Genomic DNA, 22,958 nt, shown 5'->3' with positions numbered 1-22,958 from the left:
TTAATTAAACAGTTTCTAAACCTGGGCGACTAGGCAGGTAATGGAACAAGGAAAGCGTAAAGAGGAAAAAAAGATGTGAAGGAAAAGTTTTAACTTTGATTTAATGGAGGATCTCAGATTTCAGAACATTTTAGGTGGATATGTTCCACAGATAGCTGGAAATGCAGATCAAGTCAAAACTCAAAAAAAGAGAATGGAGTATGTCTAGAGATTTAGACAGTAGCTAAAACTATGAGCACAGCATCACTCAACTAAGAAGTAGGGGTACAATAAGAGAGTGAGAAGAGACTCAAAGTGTAATCCTAGAAAACATTAACCTCAAGGAAATTACATTAGGGGACAACTTTGTAAAGACTAAGAAACAGAACTAAGAGGCATTAAAAAGCAAAGAAATTTCAATAATGATGAGATGTGGAACAGCAAGGTGTTTCACTGGCAGGAGAGATAAGGACTGAAAGGTTGTTAGTATCATGGTTCAGTGATGGTCCTGGAAAGAGCAGTTTCAGACCATGGTGCCAGAAGCAACCAACACTAAGATCAAGAGTAAGCAGATGGTAGGTGAGGAAGAGAATGCAACTAATTTAGTTTGTTCTTACAAAATCCACTGTGGTGAAAGTAAAAAGCAAGCCCGGAGCTGATAACTTGAGGAGAGGCAAAATAGAGAGAGGTTGTAAAGAAATTGTTGATGTGCTTTTCATTTGTATTTTTTAAATGGCTAAATGATAACCCAAATTTATTGTAGGCTGAGTGGATAAGAATAAAAGGATGGAATAAAGTGATAAGAAAGGAAAGAAAAGGGATAACTGATAAAACAATGTTCTAGAACATCATGAGAAATGAGAAACGAGAACACAGAGTACCATTCAGTGCAATTAAAAGGCAAAGTTAGCATTAGTCAAACAAAACATGGAAGGCCAAACTCTGATAGCACAAGTTCTGTGACCACAAGGAAGTTACTTAACTTCTTTCTGACTCAGTTTCCTATAAAACCACACTAACAATGGCATCTACTTTAAGACTATCTTGAGATTATAATAATCTACAAAAAGCTCTTAAGCGCATTACCTGGCAAATTATAGATTTAAATGTTCACTATTGTCATGTTTAGGAGGACATGATACCACATTTTTCTTCCTATATATCTAAAATAAATGATTAGGTTAGAAAGAATTCTAAGTTAAGTAAGTGTATGTCTGATAACCCTCCTTCTTGTAAAATAAGAAATAAGGTCATATGTAGAACTAAAGGCAGCAAAAGCAAGAGAAGAACATTTGAGAGATCAAGATTTAGACAAGAAGTTCTAAGTGAAGATGAGGTCTACTAAAAGGAATACATAAATAGAATACCAAACTAGTACCACAAGAATATGTAGAGAATTGAAGGAATGGTGAGTCTTGGGTTTCAGAAAGATCATTAACACAGATGTTGAAAATCAAGAAACGTGATTTTAATAAATCATTTGACAAAGTTAATCATGATATATTTATGAATAACCTGAGGGTATATATAGCACTGTATTATATATAATTTAATTCATTTGCTAAACAATGACACCAAAAGCAAAGAATAAAAATATGAAAACATAAATGTCAAATTCAAGGAAGGTTTCTAGATGTAGGACTACAAGCTCTGTCCTTTTCTTGTCCCAATCAGTATTTTCATAAATGATTTAATATATTAGAGGTTGCAAAAGCAAACACCTTCAGTGAATGGCTAAGCAACAGAATGTAAATGTGTGAAGCCAAAATGTGTAATGCAGTAAGGGGTAGTGGTTGATAAATCAGATAGACAATATAAAACATAACTAGAAGCATCCTAATTCACAGAAATACTAACAGAATGTGCTAGCCAAATAAAACACACCAGGGGATGAATCTGGCAGTCAGTTTATAATTTTTGACTTTCACATCACCACCAAAGATCGACACAAATCTACGAATGGCTTAAAATGGAAGACCAAATAAGAATTTAAAGACCTCTAATAGTCTGGAAAGCTAAGCTAAACCTGCAATATAATACAAAACCCTGTGATTAAATTCAAAGTACCAATTTATTATGTAGAGTGACAGGTAGACTTGACAGTAACTCAGCTGGAAAATAAATGAGAGGTATAACTGAAGAGACTCAAAAGGCAATCAACATTGAGACACGCTTAATGAAAAAATGCAATGTTAGGTTACAGATAAAGTACTATGTTCAGATCAGTAAAGATAATTCTACTCTTCTTTTGCACAGTTAAGGCTTCATGTGATGTACTGATGATACCCATTTTTAGGCAATGTATTTTATTCATAACATTAACAAAGCAGAATACATCAGAGGAAGGTCAAAGAAACCAGGTCTGCTATAGGTTGAATGTTCTAAAATACTATCCTATGAGAAATATGGGGGCTTAAATTATACTTAGACTACCACTTTGCAGAGTAACATAAATCTCTGCTCATAGATACTTTGTTGTAGTTTTTTTTAAAGATTTTATTTATTTATTTGACAGACAGAGATCACAAGTAGGCAGAGAGGCAGGCAAAGAGAGAGGAGGAAGCAGGCTCCCTGCTGAGTAGAGAGCCCGATGCAGGGCTCGATCCCAGGACCCTGGGATCAGGACCTGAGCGGAAGGTAAAGGCTTTAACCCACTGAGCCACCCAGGCGCCCCTAGATACTTTGTCTATTCACTCCATTTATCACCAAAAATTTCCAATTTCTTTAGAACCACAGAGGAAGTCTGTCCATTTTGTAAGTATAGTATAAATGACCATATGCATTTAAAAGCCATCACTTTGGGGACACCTGGGTGGCTCAGTCAGTTAAATGCCTGCCTTAGGCTCAGATCATGATCTCAGGGTCCTGAGATTGAGCTCCACATTGGGCTCTGCCCTCAGCAGGGATTCGACTTCTCTCTTTCCCTCATTCATGCTCTCTCTCTCTGAAATAAATAAATAAAATCTTTGGGGGGGGAAAAAAAAAAAAGGAAATTTCCAAAAAACTGCATGATATCCAATTTAGGAAGTACTTCTCTCAGTGGTTCAGTTATTCCTAGTTATCACTTCTATTAATAAACTACTCCCTAACTGCTCATAACCACTCCTCTATGAACTTCACTCTAAAGTCATTCATTCAGGAAGAAATTTCAATGACAAAATTTCGATCACACCTAATGACAACTAAACAAGAACTGGGAAAAGTCCATCCTACATTTGGAAAACAGATAGTACTATGATGTTCTTATCCTCAGATGATTTTTGAAGTCAAGGAAACAAAATTACTGGAGGCTGCAGTTCTAAGTAGAATCATGCTATGATTCTAAAAATTTGATGGGATGTGAAGTGACATATAATGGAACCCAATAATAAGACATTCAACCAAGTATCATGATAGCCCAGGATTCTCCGCAGAATTGAGTTAGGGAACTTGGACTAACAAAAAACTCCAACAAACAAAAAACAAAAAAACTTGAAAATGGATCTGTTTTCTCCAATGTTGTGTGCCAGGTTGGCTAGAGATGGGAATAACACTGACAAAGTGGGTGTGGTTGAAAGAAAGAGAAATATTCTTTTGCTTAGGAGAAGTGGGGTGGGAAAGGAGGATAAACACTTGGAATACAACAAGATTATGGTAAGCTTTATCCTCATCTAACACCATTAACACAAAGTAAACACCAAACTATCAAGTTTAAAAAACAAAACAAAACAAAAAAACAACAACCAAAAAACCCCATAAATCTACCAGAAGAAATCATGAATGTGTTTATAATCCTGGAGGACAAAATATCTATTATAAGATATTAAGAAAAATGATGCCAAGTTAGATCACACAAAAATGTAAAACTTTTACACTAGTTTCTGAAAAAATAACAAAAAAACCAGAACCAAATTATTAAAAGACAGCATTTTGGTCTTCCAAAAAGTATTAGAATTAACGAATTCAGTAAAGTTGCAGGGCTATAAGATTAATATGCAGAAATGTTGCATTTCTATATGTTAATGATGAAGTAGCAGAAAGAGAAATTAAGAAAACAAACCCATTTATACTTGTATCAAAAAGAGTAAGATACCTAGGAATAAATTTAACCAAGGAGGTAAAAGACATGTACTCTGGAGGTAAAAGACATCCTTTTACCAAGGAGGTAAAAGACATAAAACATTGATAAAAGAAATTAAAGATGACACAAACAAATGGAAAGACAGACCATGCTCAGGGACCGGAAGAATGAATATTGTTAAAATGTCTATGCTACTCAAAGCAATTCACAGATTCACTGCAATTTCTATCAAAGCACCAACAGTATTTTTTTCACAGAACTAAAAGAAATAATAATCCTAACATTTTTATGGAACCACAAAATATCCCAAATAGCCAAAGCAATTTTGATAAAGAAGAACAAAGCTGAAGGTATCAGAATCCCAGATTTCAAACTGTACTACAAAGCTATAATAAAACAGTAGGATACTGATATAAAAATAAACACATAAATCAATGGTTTAAAAAAACGGAGCCCAGAAATAAACCTACCCTTACATGGTCAATTAATCTATGATGAAGGAAGTAAGAATATACAATGGGGAAAAAATTCTCTTCAATAAATGGTGCTGGGAAACATGGACATGGAAAAGAATGAAACCAAACCACTGTCTTACATAAACCACCAAATTCCTAAAAGAAAACATAGGCAATACATTCTTGAACATCAGCCTGAGCAAAATTTTTCTGGATCCATCTCCTCAGGCAAGGGAAACAATAACAAAAATAAACAACTGGACTAGAAAACCATCAACAAAATGAAAAGACAGTGAATGGAAGAAGATACTTTCAAATGATCTGAGAAGGGGTTAATATCCCAAATATATAAAGAACTCATACAATGTAACACCAAAAAAACCCAAATAATCCAATTAAAAATACGCAAAAGACCTGAACATTTTTCCAAAGAAGATATACAGATGGCCTACAGGCACAGGAAAAGATGCTCAACATCACTAACCATCAGGGAAATGCAAATCAAAACCACAATGAGGTATCACCTCACATCAACAGTATCAAAAAGACAAGAAATAACAAGTGTTGGCAAGGATGTGGAGAAAAGGGAATCCTCATGCACTGTTGGTGAGAATGTAAACTGGTGCAACCACTGTGGAAAACAGTATGGAGATTCCTCAAAAAATTAAAACTAGAATGGCCATAAAATCCGGCAACTCCATTTCTGGGTATTTACTTGAAGAAAATCAAAACACAAATCTGAAAAGATATATGTACCCCTCTGTTTATTGCAGCAGTATTTACCGCAGCCAGGATATGGAAGCAACCTAAGTGTCTTATCAGTAGATGAATGGATAAAGAAGATGTGGTATATATATATACAATGGAATATTTCTCAGTCTTAAAAAAAAGGAATGAAATCTTGCCATTCATGACAACATGGAAAATATTAAGCAAAGTGAATAAGTCAGACTGAGAAAGACAAATACTGTATGATTTCACTTAATTAAAAATCAAAAGAAATGAACAAACAAAACAGAAACAGACTCATAAAGAGAGACAAACTGATGGTTGCCAGAGAGGAGGGAAATGGGGGGACAGGTGAAATAGATGAAGGGGAAGAGGATGTACAAACTTCAGCTTTAGAATAGCTTACAGTACTGTTATAACTCTGTGTGGTGACAGGTGTAGTGAGCATGTTATGATGGATGTAACTGTCGAGTCACTAAATTGTACAATAAAACTAATATAACATTTTATGTCAACTATAATTTAAAAAATTTGACAATTTAGCAAAAATATTTCTGCTTACATATGACAAAGGACTAATTTTTGTTTAAGATACAAACAGCTCATTAATTATGATCTAAGTCAATAATAAAAAACTAACATTCCAATAGAAAAAAACTGCAAAGGGACATAAACAAATGGCCAATAATGGTCCTACCAATGGGGAATAAGAATTAAGATATGCAACCCCATTCATAATTAAAGATACATAATAAAAATAACAATGAGCCACCACTGTTCACCTATCAAATTAGAAAAGAAAATTCAATCTAAGAAAACTAGGGTTTGGAACAGGTTTGCATCAACACACACTTTTGGATAAAACCCAAACTCTTAGAACCTTTTGGGAAATCAATGGGCTAATAATCTATTCATCCCAAAGCTAAGACATACAGACATCCAACTCAACTCAGCAATGCCATCTCAAGGAATCATGTATATGACAATGTATGTCTGTTTATGTGCATACACAAAGACTACTGAATTTGTGGGGAGCAAGAAATTTAAAATAATCTACCTTCTTAGGTACGGGCTGTGTACAGTGACTTCCTTTCAGAGGATAGAGCATGGAAAGGGAGTTTGGTAGGGGAAGTAACTTTACAGTGGAGAAAAATGAAAAATATTAGGTCAGCCAGGTGATTTAAGGTTAGTAACAACAGCTACAGTTGTGCTGATACTATGTCCCCTTGATACGATGTGATGAAATGGCACTGTGGACTTTTTCAAAATAACCAGTTTATTATGAGATAAATATTAAACAAACCCCGGTAGTGAGGCAGCCTATCAGTAGTCCTCAAAACTGTCAAGGTCAGCAAAAACAAGGAAGCCTGAGAAATTGCCAGTCAAGAGGAGCCTAACAGACATAGTAACTAAATGTAATGTGGTAGCCTAACTGGGATGATGGAAGAAAAAAAAGACATTAGATAAAAACTAAGGAAATCTAAATAAACTATGGAATTTATTAGTAGTAATGTAACACTACTGACTTATTAACTGTAATAAACATAACCTTACTTACATATTAACAGTAGGAGAAAATTGGGTGCAGTATCTATGCATATAGACATAAAATGCTGTATTATAATATTTTGGGGAAAAGAGGGGCAACATGGTCCAAAATAATATTATTACAATAATGTAATAATATTAATTAACAATAATTAATAATATTAAATATAATAATTACTATTATTACATTAACATGGGATATATGTGCTCATATATGCATACAGAAATTTACCTCTAAGGAGAGGGATTTGAGGATTTAATGATCAGGGTAAAGAAGACTTTATTTTTATCTACTGTCCTGTATTATTTCAATTTTTATACAATATGCATTATAATAATATTTTAGTAATACTAAAATAACATAAAAACAAGGTGGTAACTGATATTCAGAATAAAGTCCTAGATTCACATCTTTAAGCAAACAACAGTTATCAAACTTGGTGTTATAACATTTATAAGTCATGAAGAGGTCTTGATAAAAGAATTTTGCATTACCTATGTATTCATTCTCTAGGTCATACTCTCACTGAACATGTCAGCATTTCATCAGCAAAATGTTCATACAGAATGAATATACACAACTTTAAATAATAATTCAACAATTTTAAATAAGAAACAAATGAGTTATTTAGGAAATCTCTCTATTTCAGTAAATAAAATTCTCTGCTGTCAGCTATTTTCAGAAAGGAAGGTGAAAGAGAGAAGGAAAGGAATGAAGGAGAATTGTATTTTGTATACTAGACCACATATACACTTAGCTATAACTTTGCACAGCATTTCTATATGTATACCATCTCTGTACTTGAGATTTCATTTAATTAAAAAAATAACAACAAATAATCCTGTTCATTTAGGGGAGCTGACCTTGATCTAAACAATCACTTAAGAACCCACTTCCAACCCCAGCCTCACCTCCACTACTATCCCCATACTCCTATACTTTATGTATCAGAAATTTCAAAATACTTGTATTTTTTCTATACAGACTATGTTGTCTAACCTCACCAAGTCTTTCAAACATCCTGTACATCTTTTTTTTTTTTTTTAGATTTATTTATTTGAGGGAGAGAGAACACAAACTGGGGGGATTGGGGCATGGGAGAAGCAGACTCCCCGCCATGCAGGGAGCCTGAAGAGGGGTTTGATTCTGGGACCCCATTTTGATTTGAGCTGAAGGCAGACCCTTAACCTACTGAGCCACCCAGGTGCCTCTGAATATCCTGCACTTCTAAATTAACACACACCTATTTATTTATCTATCTAAAGAGCTCCTCCTTCAAACTCTGAATAAGTATCACTTCTATGTAATTCCTTTGCTGAATTACTTTTCTTTATAGTACTTCTGTTCATATTCCAAATAATGGTTTCTCCATGTGTCATTCTACAGTATATTTCTTTTCCTGTCCTTTTCAAATTGATTTAGGCAGACGTTATACTTTGTCTTATACCTAAAACACTATATACAGTATCAGTAAACTGAAATGAATTTCAAGAATTCAGAAAGAGTAGATGATTGGAAGAATACAGACTTTATAAATGGAGAGGCTACATTTGAAATTGGCTCCTGTGTTTGGTTACTAACTATTCAACCTTGAGCAAATTCTTTAATTTAAAATTCTAAAATTTAAAACTTATAATAAAATAGTACTATTACTACCTTGTAGCACCAAGATGACTAAATGAGAAAAGTACATAATGTGCACAGAAAAAAACCACTTATATGTGTAAGATTTAACAAAAAATTTAGTGTTTTTAATCATGATTTAAGACATTATATAGTAATCTCTATAGTAATCAAAAGAATATCTCTAAGAATATGAATCTGATAAACCATATATCATTTATTTGGTGTTTTTAAGTATCTATTTTAGTATATGTTTTATAATGTATTAGTACAATGGTACAAATTCATTGTGCTTACTTAAAATTTATTTACTGATGGAGTAAACAAAACAAAAGACAATCAGCATGTGTTCAATTAGTACTTTTCAGTCTATTCCTCTACAATACAAAATGCACCCACTATAGCTGGAAGTCTCAGCTATATCTCAGCGTAACAGCTTCACTAAGCTATTCATAAAATATAGAAAGTAAGTGGGGAGCAGAGCTTCTGGAATGGCAGAGTAGAGAGCATAGAGGATCTCCTCAGTAGAACAAATATTTAACTGGTAAAATGATTAAAAAACAATCATTTAAAGGATCTGGTAATTTTTTTTAAGGGCATACAGCAAATGAAGAAACAAATCTCGGTGAGAACAGCAAGAGTCTGTGGCATTTTAGTGAAGACCTGCTCCCTTACCCTGATAACCTACTTCCATGTCTGGGAAGCTCTACTCGGTAGGTCTACTGGGTAGCTTCCTCTCCTCTCAGCTCTAGTCTGGGGCTATGGTTTCACCCCAGGAGGGCAGGCTGTGTCCCAAGATGCAAAAGATCTATTCCAGTTGGGCAGGGCCAAGAGGATTGTGTTCCCCTTTCCTCATCCAGTCTCCAAAAGTAATTCAGAAGCTCTACACCAGGCATAGCAGGCTGGGGACCTGAGTCTCACCTTTAACTTGCTCTTAGTGTAGAGCACCCAATGTTGGGAGTGGCAAGGTGTGAAGAACAGGGGCTGTCACTGCCTATCCTCCATTGCCCACTCATAAAGTGGGGGTGTTACTCTGGAAAAAGTGAGTCTTCACACTGAGTTCTAGCACAGTAAAATAGGGATTCTGTCCAGGGAAAGAGAGGCTAGCTCTGCCTACAGAGACCAATTTTTTTCATGACACAGTAGAGAAAATGCCATGCCTATGGGCACTGTCTAAAAACAATGGAGATCCTTGTGGAGGCTGGGTAGGTCCCTGACAGAAGCAAACAGGCAAGGCACCAGAAGTTGAAGAAAAACAAGAAAAGACACAGCCAAAAAGAGCCTACTTGGCAACAGTCATCTCTGGAGGTCATTAAGGATATAAACAGATACATATAAACAGATACATTTATAAACAGATATATACATTATAAACAGATATAACAGATACACACAGATACATCAACACACAGTAAAAGCATTAATGGCACAAGGGATTTACAAGCAACCTCAAATCAAACACTGAACAATAAGCTACTCTGACCCAAAAGCAACTTCCAAGAAATAAAATCACATTCATCCCTAAGTCAGAAAGAAAGTAAATGCCCAAGCCTGCACCTTCTCAGAGGCAATCAGGGGGGAAATTCTAAACTACTAGTATCTGGTTTGATCTGTGGCAAATATAGACTCCTTGAACTGAGAAGAGGCACCCAGGTCACTTACACATCCAATGGTAAAGGATAAAAATATAACTAGCTAAGGGAACTCAAAGCACAACCTTGACCAGTAAGTGACTCTAAAAAGATGTCAAATCAAGACTCTTCTCTTAAGAAACTAGAAAATAACGGGCAAAATAAACTCACAGTGAAATGTAGTATGGAAACAATAAAGAGAACATAACAGAAATAAGTGAATTACAGAATAGAAAAGAAATTAACAACAACAACAACAAAAACCAATGAAACCAAAAGTTGATTCATTAAAAAAAAAAAACTAAAGAAAATTGACAAACCTTTGTAGCACAAGACTGACGAAGGTAAAGAAAAAGACTCAAATGGTGAAAATAAGGAATGAAAAAAGGGACATAACAAATGGTCTTATAGAAATAAAAAAAAATTAAGAGAAAAGTATGAAAAACTTTTTGTCAATAAGTAAGATAGCTTAGATAAGAAGAACAAAATACCAAAATGGACAAGAGAAAAAATAGAAAATGTAAATATACCTACTGCAAGTAAAGAAACTGAATTAGTAATTTTAAAACTTCCCATAGAAAGTGCCCAGGAACATAGAGGGTTTCACTGGAGAAATCTACCAAACTTTCAAAGAAGAATTAATACCAGTTCCTCATAAAAACCTTAAAAAAAATACGTGTGTGTGTGTGCGCGTGCGCATGTGTGTGTATAAAATGATTATACACCATGACCAAATAGGATAAATTTGTTTATCATTTCAGAAACGCCAGTAGGTTTTAGCATTCAAAAAATTAATGTAAATCACTGTAGTAATAGAATAAAGGACAAAAAAAATACGATCATTTCAAAAGATGGAGAGATAAGGAGCATTTGACAAAAGTCACCATTTCATGAAATGCTAAACAAACTAGGAATAAAAGTGATCCCCCTTAAATGACACCTACGAAAAACCCACAGCTAACATCATATTTAAAAAGAAAGACTAGATATTTTTTCCCCTCTAAAATCAAGAACAAAATAAGGATTTCTGCTTTCATCTCTTCTCAACTTTGCCCTGGAGGTTCTAGCTGGGGCGGTGACAAGAAAAAGAAAATAAAAGGCATCCAAGACATTATATTTTGATAAAAAGGTCAGCTCATCAACTAGATTTAACTATTATACATATGTAATGTACCAACAACAAAATTTCAAATATAAAAAGCAAAAACTGACAGAATTGAAGAAATAAACAATTCTACAATAGTTGGAGACTTTAATACACACTTTCGATAATGGACAGCACATCTAGATAAAAAGGCAATAAGGAAATAAAAGATCTGAACATTATAAACCAAAAGGATATCTATCAACCTATCTATCTACCTTTACATCCCAAAAGAGAATACACATTATTCTCAAGTGCACATGGGATGTTATCCAGTATAGGCCATATATTATGCAACAAAACAACAAATCTCAATGAATTTAAAAGGAATGAAATCATATGAAGTATCTTCCCCTACCGTAATAGAATGAAACTAGAAATCAATAACAAAAAGAAAAAAATTACAAATGTGTAGAAAATAAGTATCACTCTAAACAACCAACAGGACAAAGAGAAAATTAAGCAATACCCTCTGGAAAAAGAAACATTAGAATACACTTGCAATACATGAAAACAAAAATCCAACATACCACCCTCTGAGTGCTATCTTCACTGCACTCAGTGGGAAATCTAGCGCTGTAAATGCCTGCATTAAGAGAGAAGATTTCAAGTCAATAACCTAACTTCACATCCTGAAGAACTCTAAAAGAATAGGAAACTAAACCTAAAGCTAGCTAAAGGAAGGAAATAATATAGACCAGAAACAAATAAAACAGAGACAAACAAACAAAAAAACAGAAAACAAAACAAACAAAAAAAACCAGAAAACACCTAAGAAAATCAAAAGTTTGCTCTTTGAAAAGCTAAAAAAAACTGACAAACCTTTAGCTAGACTGCCAAAAAAGATACAAAAAACTAACATCAGAACTGAACATGAGGATATTACTACTGACCTTACAGAACGAATGTGTGCCAACAAATTAGCCTAAATGAAATCAGTAAATTCAAGGAAACACACCAAATATTAAACTAACTCAAGACAAAATATAAAAACCTCAACAAACCTATATAAAAAGTAAAGAATGCATCGATCAGTAATCCGAGAACTTCCCAAAAAGTAAAGTCTGAGACCAGACGGTTTCAATGGTAAATTCTAACAAACCCATAAAGAATTAACAATTCTTCACAAACTCATCCCCCCAAAACTGGAAGAGTTTAAGTGTTTAGTTAATGCCTGGCGTACAGTAAGCATCACACAGTTTTGGCTATTATCACTACTACTACTATGATTGTCCTGAAACAAAAGCTATTTATTCTTTTCTAAAAATTCTCCAAAGTAGACAGAATACAACCTCTCTTTGTTTAGCAATTATTATTGAGATATTTTTAAATGCTATGTGTCTAATACACTGATCCTGCAGAAAAGGACATTCTACACTAAATAGTACAGCATACTATACAGACCCTGGAGAAAAATTGCCGGGAATGGACTCCTAATGTTGCTACTCAGTAGCTGTATGACTCAGGTAGCTTACTTAACTGCAAGTGCCTCAGTTTCTTCTATAAAATGGGGGATAATAACAGTACCCATTCTTCACTGGGTGGCTATAAGGTTTAAGGGAGTTATAAAGTACATGTAAAGTGCTAAGAGCAATATCTGAGGCATAGTAAGTGCAATATATATTTGCAACTATTAAATTATAATTTGCAAAGGAGGAAGTTAATGTTTATTAAGTGTTAATTATATGCCAAGTGCTACGATCAAGCACCTAAACATTATTACTTTTTTCTTACAAAATCCTTACTATACAGATGAGAAGGGGGAAAAGGCTTAGAAAGGTAAATATCTTGCCTAGTTACACTGCTATCAAGTGGCAGAACTGGGATGTAAACCCTGTTACAAAGCCAGAGTTTTTTAATTTTCAGAATAGATTCATCCCTACCCTTTCCTCTCCAGGGCTAGTGACAAACAGGCATAATAAAAGCTCAGCACTCTTCTCTTTGATCCCAGAAGCAGTGGTAGAATCCTTTCCTTCTATACACAGCTCTCTACACAGTTACTATCAATAGAGCAAAGTTGGTATGAAGAATGAAATCAATTTGTCATCCTTGCTATTTAAACTGCCTCTCATACAAGTAGAGGGAAAGATTTTTTTTAAGGAAGGCTATTTCTTTATTATTCAAATTACCAATCTATGATTTTACCAATCTAATATTTTACAGGTAAAATATTTTCACATGTAAGGTTACTTACAGAAATTTTTCTAAAAAAAAAAAAATTCAAATAAAATTTGAGTCTCCTATAAAGACACAATGTGGTTTACATACTATGTCCGTCCTTCAGACTCGTAGGGTTCTACAGAGGTGAGATGCAACTCAGGAAAGACAACATTAGCTGGTCCCATACCCTAGTTTCAACCAAAGCAACTTTGTTTTCTACCTGTTCTTTTTATAGGATAGGGTTCTTCATAAAATTCTATTTAGGAGCAAAGCAGCTTCTACGATCAAATACCGATAATGAAAAAACACAAATTCACGAAAATATCATAAGCCTAGACTTATAAAACATTCAAAAATCCCCATTTTTGTCTGGTCAAGGACAGAGTGCTACTTCTTCTGAACTAAATCAGAGTTAGTTAAAGCCCACTGAGTAATCTAAAGTATACTGATTGACTACCTGATGCTCTAGTTACTACAGCAAACACTAATAATTCCAACCAGATGACTATGACTAAGACTAAGTCACACCTCTGCTCTCTGTCCTGACTTAATTCCCCCTTCTTTCAGTTATTATGGACAGTCTTCTCCCCAGTTATATGCTAAACAATTGCTAAAGAAAACTAGTCTTTCAAATGGCAGGGTGGAGCAAAATAAAGACAATTTTACCAAAACAGACATAACCTTTCAATTAAACTGTGGTCAGTGGTGATTGTCTGCCAAATATTGCCGTAATCCTACTCTAACTTCACCCAAAGTTGAAAAGTTGTTATAGATAAAAATTATGAAGTCCTGGGGTAGCACAGTGGAGGAATACTTAGGGAGTATTATGCAGTTCAACAATTCAATGGAATACTATATAGTCAATAACTACAAATACTATGAGGCAACAAAGAAAGTTTTATAAGATCTTCAAAGTTTATAAGGTTATAAATAATTATTCATGCAACTATACAAATGAAATGAAATAGGAAAGAAAGAAAAGAGGAAAGGAAAGGAAAAGGAAAAAAATGAAAAGAATAGGAAAGGAAAGGACGAGGGAGAGGGGATATTTGAGACCAATAAGGAAAGGAATTTTCCAAAAAGGAAAGGAAAGGAAAGGAGAGAAGAGAAGAGAAGAGAAGGAGGGAAGGAAGAGAACAGAACAGAAGTCAAAAGTCAGGATAGTGAGTAAAAATTTTTCTTCTTTAAAATTTTCCAAAAAGGGAGTAATAGAGGCAAAAAAAGAAAGAAAGGAAGACCAAGAAAGAGAATGAAAAAGGCTCAGGACAGATGAGAATCCATACAGACTCAGAAGCATCAGATATTCAAAGAAAGATGGGTAGAAATCCAACAAAAGAGGGGTGAGATTGAAATCCATATAGTAATTAAATGAGAAAGAGACAGACAGACAGACAGGTATCAGAGTTGAGGAGAGGAAAAAAATCTGAGCAGGTGAAACAAACCAAGAGAGGGACAGAACCCCAGAGACGGAAAGATAGAGACCCAGAGCCCAGAGTGAAGGAAGCAGAAACCCAGAAAGTAGACAGAGACAAAAGGAACAGAAGAGACTAAGAAAACGGTAGAGAGGGAGAGATGAGGACAACAATAAGAGAGTTATGAAATGCTTACATATACATCAACCAAGTCTTTCACCCTTATAATCCTGAAACACTGAATTCTCTTTTTCACCCTCACAATTTCTAAAACCGTCTCCCTAATTGCCTGCTCATATCTCCTTTAGGCTTATGTTCTGACCACTGATGTCTTGTCCAGATGTTCCCCTGAGCTCTTTAGCACCCTGAAGAAAAACTCTTCATGGAATATTGAATCCCAGTCTCTTCACAGAGGTTTTTTTTTTTTTTTATTGTTGTTTTTACTGCTTTGTCCTAGACAAAGGACCTACCCAAAGGCACTGGCTTCCTTGCAGTTTTCCCAAATGAAGATTATTCTCACATTCTATGACCAGAAGGCAGTACTTGGCAAACTGTTGGCTCTTTACTGTCCTGGTCTCAAATATCCCCTCTCCCTTGTCCCAGAACTCCGAAGAGTTCTACCACATGGCTACACAACTCTATCAGCCCAATCTTGTCAATACCCTTTCTCTACTTAGCACCCACCCTCCACTGTCAGCTACCACAACCACCTATGAAATCATACATGTATCTGTCTCATGGGGATTTCTATTTGCATGTCCCAGAGACATCTTGAACTATTATTATTTCTTCCTCCAAACTCTTCTTATTTATACACATAGATAGTACATAATGCTTCTGTTAGAAAAAGTGCCTACCCAATATAAGACTGTCATATTCAGAGAGAAATCATCTTTAAAAATCTGTAAGAATGCCCCAAGATATTTAGATCCTTTTCTAAAAGGCAGTTGTAAGTTCACTCTCAGGACTCTTAAGAGTTAGAACCGATAACTACAAACCTGAGTTCTCAACCTGAGAGCAGAACCTCTCTTCTCATTTGGGGCATATTAATTTACTATCTGGTCTCATGAATGATGTTAGCCCTGCCAGAACAATTCAGAAGAATGGGAGTGGAGATCATGAGTAGGGCAAGAAGAAATCATCTTTTTGGTGGCTAAAAGATCATGGGAGGTCCTGAACCGGTGTATTTCTGCATATCTTCAGAAAACCTTCCTTTTTTCTTAAGGAAGAAGGATCATTATCTTCACCACTATATCACAAATTTTCTTTTTTTTTTTTATTTTTATTTTTAATGAAGCTATCCAAAACTGAGAGGAACATTTTTTTTCACTTTGGAAAATTTACAAAGCTCAAGAGAAAGTTTCTGAAATAAAACATTAGAAAGTACATTTCTTTTTTATAACAGAGGTTCAGCGTCCTCCTGGTTAATCTCCCTTAATGACTTCTCAATTGCTCTTTATCTGTAAGACCATTTATGATAATAAGCAGCTCTGAGCAGCAGCAGGGAGGGAAATCCATCCTCTGTGGTATACAGATAACAGTCCACTGTCATTCCGGAAGCAGGATTAAGTGAGGGTGAGGGCACTGTGAACAAGGCTTTCACCAGATCAAAACCAGATAGGTCAAGTTTGTGATGCTGCCACAAATAGAGCCTTATATTTACAAGTTTGACATTCTTCCTTTTTCTGCTCTTTATTTTCATAAGCATTAAATGACTTAATATTTGTAAAATAACTAAACACAGTGTCTGCTGTATAGGGAAAGCTATATAAATGAAGTAATCATGATAAAATGTTTAGGGGTTTGTAAGGAGTCCTCTGCAAACCAATCTCCATGTAATCTAGTGGTTCATGGAACAAATAATTCTGACCTTTACTTTCCTCCCTGGGGTAATATAATGTCTAGCATCTAATAACAAAAGTCATGAGGATGCAAAATTCCATTAAAAGAGTGCTGTGAACATAACAGATGGTCCATAATGTTATTTGGAAAGGGACAGGAAAAAGTAAAGATGTCAGAATAGATAAGATTAAAGACATAACAGGCAGTTTGCTAGGTTTAAAAAAAAAAAAAAAAAGTAGCATGAACCTCGTAACTGGCTTTAGAAACAAAAGGGCTCAAATACTTACAAGGGCTTACCCTCCCTAATATAAGCACCTGAGAAACAACAGTCGCTAAGGAGACAATTTGCTAATTATGGTTGCTAAAACATTAGCTATGACTGACACAAACACATTCAAATATTTAACATTTATGTATCCACAGGAGGTATATCACAATTATAGCTTAACACAAAGGAACATTCCCATATTACAGGCTTTGACATGAAAAACATAACTTCTAAGGAAATAATCTAAATAAAACTTAATGGAAAAAAAAAAAACTTAATGGAAAATGGTTAAACACTGGTACACTGGGAAATAGTTATATGAAGTAAAAAAAAAAAAAATACTGTGCTTAGAAATCAAGAGGAATTACAGTATATACCAGAAATCTGAGGTCCAAAATATCAATTTATCTTCTCCAAAATCATATTTGTTTAGCCAAAAAGATTAAGTAGTTTATTATTTGCCCTGCCCTCACACCCCAAACCAGTGAAGTAGAAAGTAAGGAAAATATTGAACCTGGGAAGAAAAGAAAGTGAACAGGCAGAATTAAGCAAGTAAAACAGAAGAAACTGATTTTCTGTGCTTCCAAACTCTAGTAAGCACAATGATATTAGTTATAGTTAATGTCATCATATGAACAGAAAGACCAAAAGGGCCAGGGATGCACAGCACAAAGTCTCCTTTAATTATCCTTCGCTTTCACAAAATTAAATGTGATCATAAATAGTGGCCACTTACAACAAGCTTTGTAATATTACACCTTCCTAACTTTTTCCCTCACCAAAGATAGGTTAAACTTGCCTCCCAGTGTTTAAGTCTCATTCTAGTCCTACTAAAGTCTTCCTGTTTTCCCTTTTCCTCCAATACTTCCACTTAAAATGACATAATTTTCCTTCTCTAATAAACAGATGGAACTATCATGGGGCTCCAGAAGCACCTAAGGAACACAGAAAGTTTAAGATATATATACATATATATAAAGAACTAAAGACAAATATTCAAAAAAGAAAATTCTTAAAAATTCATTCCCTTTTCAATTTCATAACTAATTTCTGATATGACTAACGATATTCAGTGATTATATCTTAAGTTCAGAATCACTAGGGCCTGTGTTTTAGAATGCTTCCATTCAATTAGCAAAACTGTTCTGCTAGTTGGGCTAGGGTGGGAGATATAGTAGAGAACGATGACTAATTTTAGAAAAATAACAAGTCTATCATAATATTCAGTACACACTTTCTGCAAGACCTACCTTCTCACCACTTGAGTAGAAGAAATAACGCAATCGGACTATGTTACAGTGATCTAGCTTTCTCATGATTTGGAGCTCTCGGTTCTGAAAAGGAAACACATGAAAATATTTTTTAAAGGATTAAATAATATTAACCATATTGACTAAGATTCGAAGAACTCATAACATTAAATACTACAAAGAGAAGGCTATGGATATGTTACTAAAAAGTATGGTCTAGGGGGTGGGGGCCTGGACAAAGTAGGTGAAGGGGAATGAGAGGTACAAACTGCCCACTGTAAAATAAATTAAGTCATGGGGATGAAAAGTAGGGCATAAGGAATATAGTCTATAATACAGTAATACACTTATCATGGTGAGAATTTCATAACCACTGAAGCACTACATTGCACACCTAAACTTAATATTATATGCCAGCTATACTTCAGTTAAAATTTTTTAAAAGTAAAAAGATAACAGATTTTAAACAAAATAAAAATTATGGTCTATAGACCAATGCTGACCTGCAACCTGTTTTTCACTAGTCTATGTTATTAGTCTACCACTTTCTACTACTTTGAAATAAGACAAACACAGAAATGAGAATAAGTGCTTAGAATGTTTTACAGAAATTTGATATAATAATTTCATATCTGTGAATCTTATAATAAAGATTGGGGCCTACACTCGGTATTTTTTTTTAATTCCACTTTTCTAGTAACTGTTTGTACTGTATTTTACAAAAACATCAGTCTTTGATGAACTGGAAATTTTTAAAATTAGTATTTCACCACTAATAACTTGAGAAGCAGTGTGTACAGGATGTTAAGAGATAGATGGAATAAGCTACCACACTGTATTCTTCTGCAACTATAATAAAAATCAAACTTCTCACTAAACAAGTGAATTTGGGTGCAAAGAGCTCTTACAAGCCCTACTATCTTCCAAGATACAGTTAAAAAAAATAAATAAATAAAATCCGAGAGCCAAAAGAAGGGCTAGTTGCAAAGTTAAAATATGCATGCTAGAAATTGTACAGTCCTGATAAATTTATAGACCACACAAATAATTTTTTCCTTTGGGGAATTTCAAAGTTATGTTCATTCTTCATGAAAAGAAAGCATTAAATATGATGCCTTTCTTTGCAGTAATAAATGTGAAGAGTATATATTAACAAAGAAGATAAATTCCAAAAATATATTTGGCTATCAGAAGTCTAATAAATAAAGGCCAAATTATATAACACAGAGAAAATATTACAAAGTACTGGCTATATGCACAGGAAATATAAAATTAAAATTTTGGGAGAGCTAAAAAACATACAGTTATATACCTGGGAATCTGGAAGGAAAAATGCTTTATGGTTAGAAAAAGAAGCCCCCCTCCCAAAAAAAGAGGGGATGGGGATTGCACAGCAGATGAGGGGCTTAATAAGCAGAACTGTCCTACAGCACAGTGGTTTCCAGTTCTTAGAAGATGATACCAGTGGGCACCTGGGTGGCTCAGTGGTTAAGCTGCTGCCTTCGGCTCAGGTCATGATCTCAGGGTCCTGGGATCGAGTCCCGCATCGGGCTCTCTGCTCAGCAGGGAGCCTGCTTCCTCCTCTCTCTCTCTCTGCCTGCCTCTCTGCCTACTTGTGATTTCTCTCTGTCAAATAAATAAATAAAATCATAGAAGGAAAAAAAAAAAAAAAGAAGAAGAAGATGATACCAGAAATATGCAAATGTTTATCCTCCTCTAGAAACTTCCAACTGGCTCTACAGTTGTGCTAGGATGTCATCTTGGGAAAATTGGAAACTATCCCTTTAAATTGGCTGGGTTCATGTACAGTGATACTTGAAATTCTTTTATAGGTGAACCTGTGTGGCTCAGTTGGTTAAGCAGTTGATTCTTGATATCAGCTCAGGTCACAATCTCAGAGTCCTGGGATAGAGCCCCATGTCAGGGTCCACACTCAGTGGGGAAGCTACCTAAGGATTCTCTCTCTCCCTCACCCCTTCCCTCCACTTGTGCTCTCTTTCAAATAAACAAATAAATCTTTTTAAAAAAATAAGAAAAAATATATTTTACAGAACATCAATCTATCATCCCATTACTTGTTATAAAATGTCTATAGCTGAAGCAATAAACAAAACAACTCAATATAGTATAATTGCTTTAATAAAGATAACGGAAGTCACATTCTAAGTTTTAACTGTGACAGAGAACACAAACATCACCAATTTAAAAACTGGGTCTGTTTGCATTTTAAACTGATGCTGAGTTGGAAAGTAGATCTATACTTTGCCAGTTCACATCTATATAGCTAGTTTTGTGGAATAACTGCTAGTAAGCTAAGACTATCAAGATATTAAGATTAAGGTGGCTTTTAAGGACTGTTTTTCAACATAGCCAACTATGTTAAAATAAGCCATTTTCCAGACTCACTAACCAAGTTATAAAAGAAAACTATTAAATTCTCAGATAACAGAAACTGTGTAAGTTTATGCATACCATCTTTTACCAGAAAGAATGCATAAGTGAAGCAAATACATGGACCTAAATAATCATCCACCCTTACTCTTTTGATATATTCTATTTCTTCTTAAAGTCTTAAGTTTTCTCATCTTCAAATTCCCTAAAAGGTCTAAAATATAAATTTCATAGAGCAACATTTATAAGTATTAATCATATCAACACTGGGCAAACAAAGTTAATGCCTGAATGCATTTAAATATACAACTATCACAAGCCTAGCCATTACTACTTAGTCATTCTTTATTAATTCACTAATGACATACTAATTCTACACAAATCACTTTTATACTACAAATACTGGGCACCTATACTATGCCAGGCATTTTTCGTAATGTTAAGGATATTGGCTGTGAACAAGACCAAGCTCCTACCTTCATGAAACTTACAGTCTATGGAGGAGAGTGAGGAAAAAGGAATATATTTTCATATAGCTTAAGGACACAGAGCATGATATAGACAAGGAGCTGTATTTTGGATAGGGAAGTCAGAACACACCTCATAAAGCGGAAAGATCTGAACACAAACCTGAATGATATATTAACCATGTGAAGATATGTGAGAGGAGCACTGTAGTTTATAGGAACCTCCAAATGTAAACAGAGGTGGATAGGTAATATCAAGAAATAGCTAGAAGAATAATGTGATTGAGTAAAGGAAGAGAAGTTCAGAGACGGTAGGCAGGGGGTATGTCTATAAACTCTTTTAATCACAGTAAGAAACTGAGTTTCATATTAAATGTAAAGGAAAGCCAAAGTCATTTTGATCAGGAAAATGACATAATCTGTTTACCCTTTTTTAAAAAAGATTTTTATTTATTTATTTGACAGACAAATCACAAGTAGGCAGAGAGGCAGGCAGAGAGAGAGAGAGGAGGAAGCAGGCTCCCCACTGAGCAGAGAGCCCGATGCGAAACTCGATCCCAGGACCCTGGGATCACGACCTGAGCCGAAGGCAGAGGCTTTAACCCACTGAGACACCCAGGTGCCCCTGATTTACGCTTTTTAAAGGATCATTCTAAAAACTGAAGAGAATAAATTTGATGGAGAAAGTGGTTCAAGAGTTCTGTTTTCCATCTATTAAGTTTGAAACGTTTACTGGCCATCCAAGTGAAAATACTGTGAGGCTCAAGGAAGGAGAAGTTGAAGCCAGAAATATGCATCTAGGAGTCATCTTCAAAAAGGGAACTTAAGGTTAACATGGGTGGCTCAGTCATTAAGCGTCTGCCTTCAGCTTGGGTCATGATCCCAGGGTCCTGGGATTGAGCCCTGCATCAGGTTCCCTACTCAGTGGAAAGCCTGCTTCTCCAGCTTCCACTCCCTCTGCTAGTGCTCCCTCTCTCGCTGTCTCTCTCTCTGTCAAATAAATAAATAAAGTCTTTTTTAAAAAGGGGGGGCTTAAAGCAAGGGAACCCAACGGTATCACCTAGGGAAGATATTTAGAGCAGAATACATAAATAAATATTCAGAGAAGGAGCAGATCACATGGAGAAGTAATGAAGTAGGACGAAAAAAAGGAGAGAATGTTATCTTTCAAGCAAAGTAAAAAACGTTTTCAGAAACCCACTGAGAATATCATTCTTAATGGAGAAAAACTGAGAGCTTTTCTGCTAAGGTCAGGAACACAGCAGGGATGTCCATTATCACCACTGCTATTCAACATAGTACTAGAAGTCCTAGCCTCAGCAATCAGACAATAAAAAGAAATTAAAGGCATCCAAATCAGCAAAGAAGTCAAACTATCGCTCTTTGCAGATGATATGATACTATATGAGGAAAACCCAAAGACTCCACACCAAATCTACTAGAATTTATACAGGAATTCAGTAAAGTGTCAGGATATAAAATCAATGCACAGAAATCAGTTGCATTTCTGTACACCAATAACAAAACAGAAGAAAGAAAAATTAAGGAGTCAATCCCATTTACAATTGCACCCAAAATCATAAGATATCTAGGAATAAACCTAACCAAAGAGGCAAAGAATTTATACTCAGAAAACTATAAAGTACTCATGAAAGAAATTGAGGAAGACACAAAGAAATGGAAATCATGTTCCATGCTCATGGATTGGAAGAGCAAATATTATGAAAATGTTTATGCTACCTAAAGCAATTTACACATTTAATGTAATCCCTATTAAAATCCCATCCATTTTTTTCAAAGAAATAGAACAAATAACCTAAAATTTATATGGAACCAGAAAAGACCTCGAATAGCCAGAGGAATACTGAAAAAGAAAGTCAAACTTGGTGGCATCGCAATTCTAGACTTCAATCTCTATTACAAAGCTGTCATCATCAAGACGGGATGGTACTGGCACAAAAACAGACACACAGATCAGTGGAACAAAATAGCCCAGAA

The 22,958-nt window shown here is 34.9% G+C and overlaps 1 protein-coding gene across 3 annotated transcripts in view; it reads right to left on the bottom strand.

Moving 5' to 3' along the window:
• Positions 1-22,958, bottom strand: part of GSK3B (glycogen synthase kinase 3 beta) — a 210,944-nt gene that overhangs the window by 86,741 nt on the left and 101,245 nt on the right. For all 3 annotated transcript variants that reach the window (XM_059391873.1, XM_059391871.1, XM_059391872.1), the window contains exon 3: positions 18,103-18,186. In XM_059391873.1, coding sequence (XP_059247856.1) covers positions 18,103-18,186 — 84 coding nt within the window. The remainder of the gene's footprint in view (positions 1-18,102; positions 18,187-22,958) is intronic.

Source organism: Mustela nigripes, chromosome 2 (assembly GCF_022355385.1).
Source record: "Mustela nigripes isolate SB6536 chromosome 2, MUSNIG.SB6536, whole genome shotgun sequence".
In the NCBI taxonomy this organism is placed as follows: Eukaryota; Metazoa; Chordata; class Mammalia; order Carnivora; family Mustelidae; genus Mustela; species Mustela nigripes.
Note: the sequence above shows the minus strand (reverse complement) of the source record. Positions and strands in the feature narration are given on the sequence as shown.